Source organism: Notolabrus celidotus, chromosome 9 (genome assembly GCF_009762535.1).
Source record: "Notolabrus celidotus isolate fNotCel1 chromosome 9, fNotCel1.pri, whole genome shotgun sequence".
Lineage (NCBI taxonomy): Eukaryota > Metazoa > Chordata > Actinopteri > Labriformes > Labridae > Notolabrus > Notolabrus celidotus.
Window position 1 is genome coordinate 28,057,636 of NC_048280.1, and position 15,392 is coordinate 28,073,027.

A 15,392-nucleotide genomic window follows, 5' to 3' on the forward strand; every position below is an offset into this window, starting at 1 on the left:
GGGATTAGAAATCATGTGTGATGCCAATATTCATGAGAGAAGCCGATATCGTTAAGCATTCATCTCCTTACGTTTGATGCTGGAAGTGTCTTGAGACTCACGCAGATGAGATCATAGCTGGGTTGTGAGAGTCTGAGGCTGGAGAGAAGGGCAGAGCAGAGATGGGCAGCGTGCTGAGAGCTGTGCTCTACTTTTGGTCATGCTGCCTCACGCATTATGGCATTTGGGTAAGTCACAGTTCTGTTTTTATCAACGTGTTTCTGTAAGATTTTAGATCCTCTTCTAAAAACCTGTATGTTAGTAGTCTCAGTATACAGCATGGGCTTCTTCACTCTGTTATTGTGTTTGTGTGGATGCTGGTCGGGTTTCTAGCTGTGCCTGCGCTCAGAGTGATGATGTCAGCAGGGGAGGGGAAGAGATGGGCGGTCATGAGTCACTTCCCGGCAGATGATGTTGAGTATTAGTGAGAGGAATATCAAGGAAACAGGGAGCAGTAATAAGCTACATCTGGTGGATAACTCTATTGTTATTTATCTTTCTGTTTGTCTCTTTTTATCCTTTTTTATTCTTTATAAATAAAAACTAGAAGACGTAACTCGTTCATCAGAGGAAACTCTTTGACAGATGTAAGCTTTCAGTGTGAGTGAAATGAGAACATTATACACCTGAAGAGGATGTGACGTTGAGTTGGTTAAAGAGCAATGCCCTTTGAATAAGACTACAACTAACTACTAACATGATAAGGGCTGCATCTTAAACTTATAGTTAATATTAAATAATGTAATGAATATTTTCATGATGAATTCTTTAACATATTAAATGTCAAAATGAAAGGTACAAAAAATACTTATCACATTTTCCTAATGCTCAAAGTAACATCTTTAAAAATCTTGAATACTACAAATACAAATACTTTTTAATTACTGTAAAATGTATGAAAACAAAAAATGCAAATAACAGAAAAATAATTGCAGATTTTTTTTAAATTAATTCAAATTCCTCAAATATAATTTGCTTAAACCAGTAAATGATTGACAATTTTATTTTTATAGTATATTAAATAATAAGTCGATCACTAACATAGTTTGGATTGCTTTTAAATTTCCAAGTTGATTAATGGATTAATTGTTAAAGCTCCTATTCCCATCAAAGATATTTGTGTTGTGGTCTGTAAATTAATGGAAAATAGTGCAAATTATCCAAATTATGTAGTTTTTGTTTTCCAATAAACAGTTAAAAAAAAATTAAAAGCAGTTTTTGCTTGAAAAGAATATTAAAAGGATACATTTATAATCAAAATTATGAATTGTTTTCGTTTTCAAGAAATTGTCCATTTGTTCTTTATTCATTTTAATAATCATATTGATAAGACTGAATATGGGTGAAAAAGTTGAATATCGTGTGTCCCTTTCAAGACTTAAGAGTATTCCTATTTTTGTAAACTAAACATGTTCTGTGTGAGTACTATAATGCCATTCAAAGTGAAAACCCCTGATAGAGGCTGGTGAGTTCAGGCTCAGGAGTACATGAGAGAGGTCAGCTGGTGTTGTGATGAAAACTGAGACCTGCACAGCAGACTCTCCTTTCTGTGCAGCACTTCAAAGAAAAGTTAATCAGATTACCTGTAGGGGGCATATGTGGACAGGGATCCAGCCTTTTATGAGCCCCTCTGTCCCAGTTTATTTTCAGATTAAGTCTCTGAACTCTGCTGTGGCTTTTTCTGGGTCTGACAGAGACCTGCTTAACTTGGTCGCATACATCAGGCAGTGCTTTTAGTCTGCTGTGTTGTTTGCATGAGTGTGACTCTGAGCCAGATTTAAACAAACATCCACTCCGCTGTTGTGATTCTTGCTTTGGGTGCATTGTGCTGACAAACTGGTTGATGGTTGTGTGAGCTCACCTCTATCTCTGAGCCACACCTGTCTCCTCTCATGCATGTCTAATTCATCTATTTTTAGTCTAAAGTGATCATTTGCTGGATCTCATTCCTGTCTGATAGATTTCACATTTTGTCATCTCCACTTTCTCTCTAGTTTCATCCATCTCATTGTGAATGAGCTGTGTAATAGCAAAGTGTGCTACTTTGTCTATCTCCTCCTCCCCTCTTCATTTGTTTTTCTTCCTCTCCGTCCTGCCTGTGTCATTTAACCGGCCTGCCTGCAACTGAATCAGACTGGAGCGACAGAGCACCGCAGAACATATATCACCCTCCCCTCCCCTCCCTCTCCCTCCTGCTCTGAATCAGGGACCTCCCATTCTCCGTCTCTCACTCTCTGACTCCGCTCCACACTCCCTCTCTCCACCCAGTTTCTCCTTGACGGAGAGTCCTACAGCGCTGAGTGCAGAGAGCAGCGCTGCTGACGCATTTTCTCCTACCTGCCCGTACCTGCAGAAAAAGGCGAGGGGAGAAACATTTCCTCTCCTGTTCCTCTTTTCTCCTCTGGATTTTTACCTTCCCCACTTCAGGACTTTCTCCTTACTTGCTCTGTTTGGCTCAGCATTGGTTGCACTCTGGTTTTCCTTATGGAATACGAATGATTACAAAAGCTTTCTTTTTGCCAGCAGCTGTCCTGCAGCATTTCACCCCGCAGATTTTGCCAGAAGGTAGCCGAGGATCAGGCACTGCAGGAATGAAGCCTTCTTTGATGGATGGATTGTTTAACTTTTAACCCGGGCCTTGTTTTGGAGGAAACGTATCATCATCGGCTCTTGGGGATTTGTCCGGTCGGCTGTAATTGAGACTGAGATCACACCTGGAGAATTAACCCAAGTGTCACAGAGTTTTCATACTTATTATTCTGTAAGCTCCGTAAATCTTTAGGAGGGTAATCGATAATTGAATGTTGTTTCGGACGTAAGTGGCATGTTGAGGATGTGATTGGGTTATTACAGCTCGTCACTTCTGTACCTGAGTAGTTGTTTGTACTTCATGTGCGTGGAGCCAGAGAAACATGGCTGAGAAACCTGTTGGAACATAGTGCAGCAGACTGTCACACAGAGAACTGCCCTGCATTACTAATAGCAAGTTCTGCCCTTATGTAACCTTTCTGTGCCCACTTGGATCCGTGCGCCAAGCATCTCATAGCAAGGATATCTTGTGTGTATCGAAATAGACATAAGAAAGCTTCACAATTCACGTCAGGCCGACAGCCTGGAGCCCTGACAGTGATGACTTGAAACTGATTCCTGACGGCTCCAGTGGGACTGCACTGCAGACGGGCCATTTAGAAAAAAAACCAAGGAGAGGCTCTGTCCTGTCTGTGCTGCAGTGCTGTAAACAGCAAACAACACAAACAACCTCACACTGGACTGGCTGAGCTGTGTTGTTGTTCTCTGTCACCTTCCTCACTGCTGCAGTATTGACCCAGCAACTAACATCAGCTGAACACCTACGACATTGTCCCTGGACCGCTAACTCTCCAGCATCACCAGACTCTAATGACTCCCTGTCACTGCGATAATAAGAGTCACAGCTCACTCATCACAATCATTTCAGACTCAGACGTTCTTGCCAGTGGTTGTTTGTGATGGAGTATTTGGGGGACAAGCTGTCAGTGGCCCACACTCAGGTAACAGGATGGGTGGGAAATGTCCGCCGCTCCTTTCATGGAGCGTTCAGCCTCTTGTCCACCAGGGGAGAGGACGGGACCGGGGACTTCAAGAGAACCAGCTCCCTGCGCTCGCTGGCCTCCCGCAGCAGGGAGTCCATCCGCAGGTTCTCGCTGCGCAGCCAGCAACGTCTGTCCTTACGCAGACGCACCGCACCCAACACCCCCACTGCTGTAAGACAACGCACACATTTTAAGTACAAACACAAACATCAGGACGATCTTTTACCACTGAGGCTACTCACACGCTGTAATCAGAAGTTTTACCCAGGTACCGATATAAGTCATGACTTTAACTGAGCGGTAGAGGTGTTGTTTAAAGTAACTATAGGCTCAGCAGCATAACTTTAACATCTGTTCAAGTTAAATAAAGCACAAGTGGAATTCAAGTCATTTTGCAGAAATGTCCGTTCGGCCTGTAGAGTCGTTGTGTTAACAGCTGCTCCTTCGCCAACTATTTGGTCTCCAGCCAAACATGTCAAGAACTTATCCATCTGCCTCCCTGCCTGCTCCTCATCGATCTCTTTCCCTGCTTTCATCAGTTCTCCATCTTGTCGTTGGCACAATGTAAACCTTTCTTTGTCCCGCTCTCTTTGTTAAGCAAAGCTGTTGTTATTCTGGTTCTTCAGGTCATCATTTTGCCTAGACTTTGTGATTTTAGGGCTGAAATTAGGCACAAGCACTAGCAACACAAATAGAAACGTAATTGCTAATGGGTATTATATGATTATAGTATAGTGTTTGTCTTCCTATCACTCATCTCCAGTCTGACATCTGTGCACTACGTAAGGGACAGATTTGGAAATCCGTGCAGGGCTGTGGATACATTACAGTGAAGTTGTTCCTAACTTTAGGTTCACGCCTGTTTGCTGAACTGCCGTGCAACACCTCATGAGTCACAGCTTCTAAAGATAAGAGGTGTTTTCACGGCGTCAGAGCGGTGGTCTCGTGTGTTGACATCATAGTTAGTGTTACACATCAACCAATGTTATTAGGTCCCCAGTGGGCCAGTGTTGGACACATGACAGTAAGGGGACAGTAACGGTTGATTAAGACTGATAGGTAATAGGTTGCACGTATATGAATAAAGGGAAACTGTAGATTTGGGACTCAAATATTGACTTCTGTCAATTAAAAGTATGATGTCCAGCGAAAAATGTAACACACCTTCCAAATTTAAAGATACAGTTTGTTACTGAACAGAACTGTCTGATTTATGTCTATGTGATGTGTGATCCCCACTGGTGCTTATTCAGCTTTGGGTTACGTTAAAGCTAGGGTTGGTAGTCACGGAAAACTAGCATGAATTTGAATGTAGCATGTCCTCAGGACTCCGTCAAACATGAATTGTACGCGCAGGAGGCGGGCAGAGTGGCAGGACGGAATTTGATTGGTTTCATAATTTGCTTCCTGATGGCAGAAATTGGTTGGTGTTTTCCCTGGTTTACTCTGGCTGTAGATAGCCGTTTTTTTCGCTCTTTTTTAAGAACACATTATGTATTGATTGCCATCGGGACATAAAAATCATTTTAACCAGCATAACAAAAAGTGTATCTAAATCTGACTACCAACCCCAGCTTGAAAGCAACATTTTGCATCAATTCTGCCTTCAGAGAACATCTTCAGAAAGCACACGGATGGCACACTGACATTAACAGGCTTCTTTCTTTTCCACTCCACATCCCAATGCCTATTTATACAACTTGTGTTGAGCAGCAAACATCTCCCCTTTGACGTATGTTCAAACTTATAGGCATGGCTCTGTGGCAGAAATGGGGAGGAGACATACTAGTGAGTGACTGAGGGGCTAAAGTCCCAAAAATGCCTATGTTTGCAGTTTGTTGCGTCAGATAGCTTTTGTTGTCATTGTAGCAGGTAATGGAAACATGGAGGTGTGTGGAAGTTGAAGTGATAACGATGTTTTATGTATTTACTTTTTGCATGAGCCTGTACAAGTGAGATCATCCAGTTAACAGTTGAACTTGACTCATCTTGATATTTGGAATGTGATTTCGTCTTTGGTAGTTTCTTGTTACCTTTCCAATGGAGTTAAATTGTCACTTAAAGCTGCTGTTGGTAGTCACAGAGCAAACGTCTGTTCAGAGAGAGGGACTTCGAATGTCAACACTATCCCTCCCAACCAGATTTCCTCTTAGCCCCCCAGCACAGATTGGCATGTGCAGTCACGATAGTGTCGGGCTCATAGCCAATCGGAGGACATAGTAGGAGCCGTCCCTTAACCAATCAGGACAGAGGTTTGGAGATTAGCTATGATTGGTCCGTCATAACAGGAACAAGGTGAATAATAACATTGCTTGATACAAAGGCATTGGAAAACACAGAGATTTCGCAATAGTCTCAAATTACTCCACTTACCGATGAGTACTGATGGGTATTATGACCTTTTCTACAAACCCAACAGAAAAAAGTAACATTTTTAACACCATTCCTACCAACAGCAGCTTTAATGACATTGTAAAAGTGTATCGTTATCTGCTATCTGACAGAAACCCAGCATTTTCAGCAATTTAGCAATCTGAAAGGTTTCCATCTCCAGACTGTAACCTTTTTCACACTGCCAGTTCAAGGCGGAGTATTTCAGCCGCTGTAACATAATGACCTTCAGAATGAACGTCACAGATGCAGGCTGGTGGGACAAAGTCATCCGACCGCTGTGTCGTCATCAGAGGTCGTTACAGAAGGGTTACAGAGGCTCTGTGTGTGTGTGTGTGTGCATGTCTGACTGTGTGTGTACATGAAGCTCCTGCCCTGTTGACCTCTCGTGCCTCTGTAACTCCAGGTGAAACCAAACACTGGGACACCAATATTGCGATGTCGTGGAATCAGTATAGATATACAATGGCAGGGCTTCTTTACAATGTGGTTCAAAATATGAAAAGGGCTTATGTTAGCAATCACGAGTTATGTTATAAGCTGTAAAAGTAAAGCTTAAGTTACGTTTTTAACCTCATGACCCCGCAAGGAGAAATGTGTATGATACAAACAGTATCAGTTAAAGCTGGGGTTGGTAGTCAGATGTAGATACACTTTTTGTTATACTGGTTAAAACGATCTTTATGTCCCGATGGCAATCAATACATAATGTGTTCTTAAAAAGGAGAGAAAAAAAGCCGTTATCTACAGCCGGAGTAAACCTGGGAAAACACCAACCAATCCCTGCCATCAGGAAGCAAATTATGAAACCAATCAAATCCCATCCTGCCACTCTGCCCGCCTCCTGCGCGTACAATTCATGTTTGTTTGTGTTTTTAACTTTCACTATGATAATGTTTTGGTGATTTCTTACCGCTGAGTGAGACATGAGTTGACGTAGTGCAAAACACAAACGATGTGCTGAGGACCAGTTTTGAATCAGTCACGATCATATGGTCAAGAACAGCGGCACTCGTGCATGTGAGCGGGGGCGGTGTTTTTGAGGACCTCCGAGGGGAGGGGTTAGACGGAGTCCTGAGGACATGCTACATTCAAATTCATGCTAGTTTTGCATGACTCCCAACCCTTGCTTTAAAGGAGTGTTAATAAAATGTAGATTCTCAAATTCAACAAGCATTGTCAGACTAAACCAATCAGAACCATTTCTGTCATGTTTGTGACCTTTGACTTAATGAGGAAAATATGAGCATTAAGAAACAAATAGGTAACACATCTAATATTTCATTGTGAACGTGTAACTATGATGGTTATAATTATGTTGGCAGTATATCTATTCATCTTTGCATTCTATTTCTTCCTTGTATGGGTGTGCTGGACCACATTGCTTCAAACAAACATGAAGCTGATCTGTCTTCATATCACTCATATATACCTAAAAGTAAAAAAAACAACAGAATCCAGAAATGAAAATAATCCCTTCAGTCAGGTCCAGTGTTGTCTGGATTGAACTCTTAAGGCGAGTCAGGTTTTTGACATTCTTTCTCTGTTCTTACTTGCTGCTTTGTACGGCACTGCTGTCTGTATGAAGCACTTATGTAATGAAAGAATAACACAGCACTGTTGGGTTTGCCGGCTAGAGTTCGTCTTAATCTAAGCCCCCTGACATGCGGCCAGCAGGCCCATTTGTTGACATGAGATTAGTGCTCACGGGAGCAGTTGTTTTGAATATCTGCAGGATATTGGTATTGATTACTGCTGTGTACACGAGTTCACGCAGAGCATATTTTCCCACTCCACCCTGGTCAGATTGATTCAAGCAGATGAGAAGGGAACAGGGAGTGTTGATGTACTGAAAGTATAATGTTGTGAGTGAATGTTTTCATGGCTTATAATAGTCTCTCTGTATTTGAGATGGTCTCGTCAGATCCCTTTTTCAATAACCTGGATGAGCTCATAGCACCATTCTCAGCCCTGATAGATGCACACACATTCTTTCACAGTTCAGTAATTGGTTTATAAGCTTCTGCCTTGGATGTTGTGTTCATATAAATACACTTTTTATATCTGCGGTTGCAGCTCAGTCTGTGTGTTTGGCTCTGACGAAAGACCATATGTTAGCCGCTTTATAGAAAAGCCCTTCTGCTATGTGAGCAATGCAATTAGTCACTTTCTCTTCAAGTGTGGAGGTTCCAGCAAATCTCAGTCTGCTGTTTCTCCATCCTGTGTGTGCAGTCGAGTTATGTGTGACTCTGTGATCACTGCGTTATCAAGCAGAAGTTTCCAAGACCTCGTCCCAGCCCCTTCCTCCTCAGATTGTCACTCAGCTCCGTTCAGTGATCAGCCCTTTCTCTCCTTCATCCTTCCATTCATCCGCTCTTTGTTATGTTGTTTCCCTCGACACACCCTTCCTGTCTAGAGCAAGCTGGCTATTGCTAATGTTATTAAGGAAAAGCCTTGCTCCTGACAGCAATAAATCAATGCGACTGGACCTGTTGGCTTATAGACCTCCTTCATCGACCATGCTCCCCGTGATAGCAGAGCCTGCTCCTGTGACTGTGTATTTGTCAGAGCAGTTAAACCTTATTAGTGCTCAAAGACTTTTTTATTGATGCTCTTTTATTGGCTGATAACTTCTCTAACCTGGTGTTGTTTTAAGGCTCAACCTGAAAGTAGGAAGTCCAGATGAAGTCCACACTGAGGCTGTTAAACTCCTCTGTTCAGCTCAATAATAAAAGGTATGACGTTGTGAATGAGCTTTTCAAATGCTCTTTGTCTTTTGACAGCCTTCCCCGAGTCTTTTCCTTTAAGCTGCTGTATAATGCAGCCTCTCTTCAACATGTCCCAGCAGAGTTACAGTTCGCCCCGTATGCTGATCAGCTAAAGGTGTGTTCTGGGCGTGATCGAGTTTGAATGACACCTGCGCACACATAGGAATTTTTATCACCTGAAATTTATGAAGGCCAGGTTGTGAGATTTGTTGGCATTTTGACAGCAGTGATAACGGTGTTTATTGACAGGTAGAAGAGAGAGGGATGGCGTAAAACCAAGGTCTCTATCTGGAACTGAATTGAAGATTTCACAACTACATGATATTCTCTAGAGCTGCACTGAATACCAGGTTTGGGGTTTTCAAGCTTCAGTATGAATGTACCATAAAGAGTCTGAGCTTCAAGTTCAAACAACATAAACTGACAGCATCCCAACCACACACTCCCTCAAAGCTGTTATTTCTGACTGATGACATGTCCTGTAGAGCTGTTGTTTGTAAGACGGATGCACCAACCTCATGTCAGACAATTTTGAAATACCAGTACATTTAAATGACCCAACTGAAGACTACAGCTGTTTCAACCATAGACTGTAAAAAATATGGACGTAGTAACCGTGATGTCACACATTGTTTCTGAAGAGCTGTTTTTAGGCCAGTCGGCGGCAGCAGCCATATTGCTGCTGTGGAGTGAGTGTGACGTAAAGAGGCGGGCTCAGCTACAGTGTTACCGCCTGTCAATCAAGTCAGCTGTGCCTCATTGGAAGACTCGTAATCTCAATATCTTTGAAATTGCTGCGCAATAAAAAAACATTCACCCCCCGTACAGTGTGTGCCGACCGAGAAATTAGCTATCCAGACTGCACTTGTCTTTTGTACCAGGCTGTAAACATGTTTATTTCTGCTGTAAAGATCGTCTTTTTTGAATTGGTGTGTATGTGGTTTCCGGTACTTCCGGAACCAGCCTCAATCGGATCCTCAATGAATTGCAGTTTTAATCACTTCCACATTGGACTCATATTTTTAGACTGGAGGTTGCCGCTTGGTTTCAACCAAGTGATCCTGAACAGTTTGATGTCATTTGTGTTTCCACTGTCAAAAACTGGACTAAAGGAACCAAGATAACCAATCTATACCATCCTACATTTTTGGCAACCTTCTGTTGGGGTTCCAAGTGTATCCATCTGAAAAGGCCTAAAAGGCGGAGCCAGACTCACTGCAATCTGTTGATTGGTCAAAGGAATTGTCATCCTCATGCGACAGAGTTAAAAACCATAGACTGTTTAAATAATGGACTTTGTATCCGTGACGTCCCCAGTCTGTTTCTAGGTGGGAGCCATATTGGAAATGCTGAACTAAACCTAACTGCTGTCCATCTAGTGTGAGGTAAAGAGGCGGAATTTGAGCCTCCTCGCCAACAGCTATTCCCGCCTGTCCTTAAATGGGCAAAACTCGGAATCTTAATATCTTCTAAACCTTCGCGTTATAAAAAAATTCACCCCCGTACAGTGTGTGATGAGACAGAAATTAGCTCTTCAGACCAAAGCCGTTTTTTGAACACTACATTTGCCCTTTATTGTAACCACACTAAGTCATATCTGTGTTATAACCATGTTGTTCAAAAAGCCACACTGCTCAGGTGGCTAATGACAACTAAAGAAAATGTACACTTCTATGTGGACTCTTTCTAATATCTTTATTTTCAACAGTTTCAGCACAAAAATGTGTTTTGCGCATGTTTTTCTCTCACTTCTTGCAAACATATCTGCTCTAAGACAATCCAGTGAGCCAAACTCGCAGGCATGCTGAGGTCTTTAGCATTGTAATGAGCCTTAATGTGTAATGCATTTACTACTTGGCCACAATCCATTATACACATTATAAGTGACGGTATCATCGTGGCTTTGTGTAATAGATTTAACATTAATCAAGTCCCTGTCTTTGGACTGAAGTTAATGAATGAACTCATTTGAGTTTCTGTAGTTCAGGATTGCTGTGATACATTTTTGAGCTAAGATCATTTGTCAGTTAATTGGTTAGCCAATCAACAGAAATATAGGATTTTTTTTTTTATAATTGCTAATAGTTTAATTATTATTTTATACAAATTCAGCAGAAAATGTTGCCTCCAGCCTCTCAGGTGTATGAGTTTCCTGCTTTGGTCTGTTGAATATTTAACTAATATAAACATATCTAGGTTTAAGGCTGACTAATCAAAGGGTTCAAAGGCATCACCTGGACTTTGAGTATCAGGGACCGACTTTTTCACCACTTTTGGTAATTTTTAACATTAAAAAACAAAATTCTATTCATCTTAAATCTTCATCTGTAGATTAATATTGTAATGAAATGAATCATTGCAGTATTCATAAAAATGTTGCTTTAAAGACAAAACAATAACATCAACAGCGTTAAAAAGTCAAATAAAGCAAACATAAGCATTTCAATGGTGAAGAAATTAAAATTAAGAAAGAAAGAAATGAGATATTACACAAAAATAAGAAATAAAAACATAATATCCTGTCCCTGACTGCAGACTGCAGAGTAACACCATCCTGACAGACACAGATTCACCTACTGGTCTTTTTTCATTGAAATGGATCCCCCATAGAAAATGTTCCTTAGGATATAGTCTCACAGTTTTCTCCCTAAGCTGCCCTAAAAACCCCACACAGGGGGGTCTGAGGTTGTAGGATCCACCCACAGTTTTTTCACACCCTGGTTGGATCTCTCAATAATAGTGAACGATCACTAGAAGTGATCAGGTCTGCACACACAGAAGAACTTGTCTCCTGAAGTCACTCAGTACACAGATTGACTTACAGGTCTTTTCTAATCACGATGAATTGTGTTAATAATATAACAACAATAACAACTAACTACAAGCTAAGTGGAGTGTGTGGTTCTTGTTTCTGTATGTTGGACCCACACTCTGATCTGGACTGGAGGTTTTGTTCATTGCTGTCAGTGGAAGGAGGCTTTAAGTGTGTGTATTTAAGGGTAAGTGGTGTGAAAAGTGTGAGTGCTGTAAATCCTTGAGAAGAGGGTAAAGTCAAGAACAAGTGCTTTGTCAGATGCAGGGGGTGCTGCTGAACGCCTTCCTCTCTGTTGTCTCTTTTCCTGTCAGGAAAGTCTTTCCTGATGAATGACATCCTGCACTGTTTTTCTTTTTACTCTCTCTCCACCAAATTTCCCTCCTCCTCTCGTCCTCCAATTTTATACCTTGACTCAGAGGTTCTTTCGATCGCTCTGTCCCTCTTCTGCTCTTTCTGTTGTCCTGCTCTCGTGCGCACAAAGAAAACAAGGAAAGCTTTCACAAACCTCTGAGGCTGAGAGCTCTGATCTGATGTCGCTGCTCATATAAACATCACAAGTGAACCTGGGCGATTACAGAGCCAGGTGTATCACATTTCTGTGTCCACCCCTCAGGCTACATCAGAGGACAGAAGGACTTTCTATTGTTTTTTTCTATATAGGCCAGGGTTGTCGGTTCATGTGCAGACGGGCCTGTGAGCCCTGTGTGGTTTTGAGACAGTATGTCCTCTGTACCAGCCTCATTAAAAGAGGCATGGTTCAGTAGACAGCAAACACACACTCAATCACCCACCCACTCATCTCTGTCTTTGTCCCTGCTCTCCATTAACTCATCCCTTCACCTTACATTATGCATCTTACCGTAGCTCTGTGGGCTGCTCAGGATCCACAGGATGTAGCTCTCTCAGCAGTGATGACATGGAATAACCCGCTACTGGACTTAACTGTCAGTGATCATGGGTCACTGTTCTTGTCAGGTCAAAATAAGTCTGTTTATGGCAATACAAATCTAAAAGGATGTTCACACGTTTAAAAACTTCACCAGGGTTCAAATGTGAAGTACGAGGATGAGCTTGTGTTTCCGGCCTGTTATGTAACTTTATTCCCCCTCATTCATCGACTATTTTATCCCTCTGTGTTACTTCAGGAGCAGCAGAAGCAAGCTGTCAGCGGCGAAGAGGAGGGGAGGGACGCTGAAACACCGGTCCATGAGACTGACAGTCAGTATGGGACCTGGGAGACAGGACTGCGCACTGATGACAGGTAAATGTCCAACTCACAGCATTTGCTTTCCAGAGATGTGATTTGTTTGCATGCATAAAAAACACAAGTCAGCTGTCAGTGTATTGCTGATCTGTATTTAAACACAACTACAGTAAGTACAGTGGGTCATAGCTGTATCAAGAAACAATGCACAATGAAATCCACGTTATCTATAACTGATAAAGGTTGCTTTGTCTTGTTTCTTCCTTCCAAGTAAATGATTGAACATAACTGGTTGTCTTACATCAGGTGAATGTTCCTGTCCCTGGATACTTAAGCTGGGAAATAAAACATCTGATAGGAGGAGGGATTTTGAATATTTAGTAGTTGGTTTGGGCAGAGCCTCATCTGAAACGCATTATTTCTTTTTTTAACATAGTTTTTATTTTGGTTTAGGCAACTAAAACATTAATTTATACATCTTTGCTGTATCTGTAGTTATATGGTTTCATAAAATATAATATAACAATAAACAAAACACAAAAGACATACCTTTAAATCAATGAATTAAAAAATAAGAGTAAATAATACATATATATATAGAGAGAGAGAGAGAGATAATAGAAAAGGGATGGAAGAGAAAAATAAAAATAAGTGAATAAATAAAATAAACTAAAACGAGCACTTTACTTCAACACAATCAAGTCAGGGCTCCACCCTCCGAAACGCATGATTTTAATAGTCTAGCATATTAACAGTACAATCCTCGCTGGTGAACAAAAAACTAAGCAAACAACCAATACATTTCTTGAGAAAAACAAATCTGTCATCGACTGTTAATTGAGGTAAATTGTTATTTAAAACATATTGTATTCATCTTCCTGAAAAACTGATGATAATACAAACAAAAAAAACACGATCAAACAATGTTGTAATAATCAAACATAATCTAGGTAGGAGTTACACAAACAAACAACACTGAATCAAAAATGAAGCAAAGAAGGAACAAAAAAAAGGGACAAGCAGGGACGTAAGTTTTGTTTCATGTTCTTAAGAGAGAGAAAAGAAGACTAAGAAGGGGCTTCATGTGTGTGTTTGAATATCTTTGTGTGTCTATTACCCTTCATAAGAAGTGTCAGAGCTCATAAAGTGATCACACATCAGATCTGAGACTGGCCTTCCCCCTTTATTGTGAATGTACTTAAAAAGAACTGTGTAGATCAGAATTATTGACATGATGATCTCAGTGCTCCCTTGAAAAGACCAAATCCAAACAAACTTTAATCCTGTCAACAAGCATTGTTTACCTGTGTATCCCTACACAGGCAGACAAATACAATTGAAAGGCAGGATTACCTGCAGAAGCATACATATAGTTTATCTTCTTAAATACCCGTGTGGGTTAGGCTATGTCGGCAAAACAGAGCTTGAAATTAGAGTCTGCATATCTGAACGTAAAAGTAACATCAGAACCAATGACGTTAAGTCTCCTGTTGCCAGACGCTTCAATACTGCTGGTCATGGTGCTTGCATGTTGAGATTCATGGGGATTGAGTCCATTGGGCCACAGTCTAGGGGGGGCGATAGAGACAGGAGACTCCCTCAGAGAGAGGCCCATTGGATCCATCATCTATAGAAGGAGACTCCTGGAGGCCTAAATGAGGAGTTTTCGTTTCTCCTGTTTCCTGTAATATTTGTATTTTGGTGATCCATTTTTGGATGGTACAGTGAAAAGGATATCGGGGTGTTTTTTAATGTGTTTTTTTGTGATTCTTGTGTCTACTTTACTTTGTACCATTTTGTCTCATTATGTAACATGCGTTTTTTGGGGTTTTTTTTGTCACCTGGTAACAATGGCTGATAAATTGGACACACCCACCTAGTTGGTGAGACGCTTATAAAAGCCTAGGGCTGAGACGCATTCGTTTCTTAATCTTTATGCTGCTGTCAAAATTTTGACATGTTTTTTAACTTTATCGCGAGTGCTGACATTTTTGTGTGAAGATGATTACACATTTTTTTTAACAAAGTCCAGAGCGTCCATGTGACTTCAGTCCCTCTGTCTGTCGGTGACCCCCTGTGGTCAGATAATAAGACACAACTGACCACACTGACATGAATGGATGATAATTAATGTCAAATTACTGACAAAATGATTGACGTCCGATTGTAGTCCCGTTCATGTCCTTATAGTAATATGTTTATCACTGTCAGAATGACAAACGAGGCTTCAGTTTTTTATGTGCGTGGTGTAAATCATGGCTTCCCACAGTCTCAACAATGACAAAAGGAACTCATGACTCAGACTCCTTCTGATTAGAGCTGTGGTTACGACAACCACACTTGTTTTTGCTGAGGTGTTTGTTAATCTCTCTCTCTTTTTTCCAGTCTCACTCCAGCCACGCCCAGTTCAGAGAGCAACCTCAGCCCTTCACCGAGGAAGCCCACTCCCCCAGACACACCGGGAGACCCCTCTTTGCTGTTTGATACTGACACGGTGGACAGCCTCCCTCCCTCGTCCTCTTCTGAGAGCCAGGCCTTCTCTTTCCCTGAAGTGAGTGTTGACTGAGCGAACCGCAGCTCAGCTCTGTGAACGGCACATGAAG

At 41.5% G+C, this 15,392-nt stretch overlaps 1 protein-coding gene across 1 annotated transcript in view; it reads left to right on the top strand.

Moving 5' to 3' along the window:
* Positions 1-15,392, top strand: part of si:ch73-138n13.1 (protein piccolo) — a 41,512-nt gene that overhangs the window by 22,875 nt on the left and 3,245 nt on the right. The window contains exons 7-8 of the mRNA XM_034691567.1: positions 12,731-12,846; positions 15,175-15,340. Coding sequence (XP_034547458.1) covers positions 12,731-12,846; positions 15,175-15,340 — 282 coding nt within the window. The remainder of the gene's footprint in view (positions 1-12,730; positions 12,847-15,174; positions 15,341-15,392) is intronic.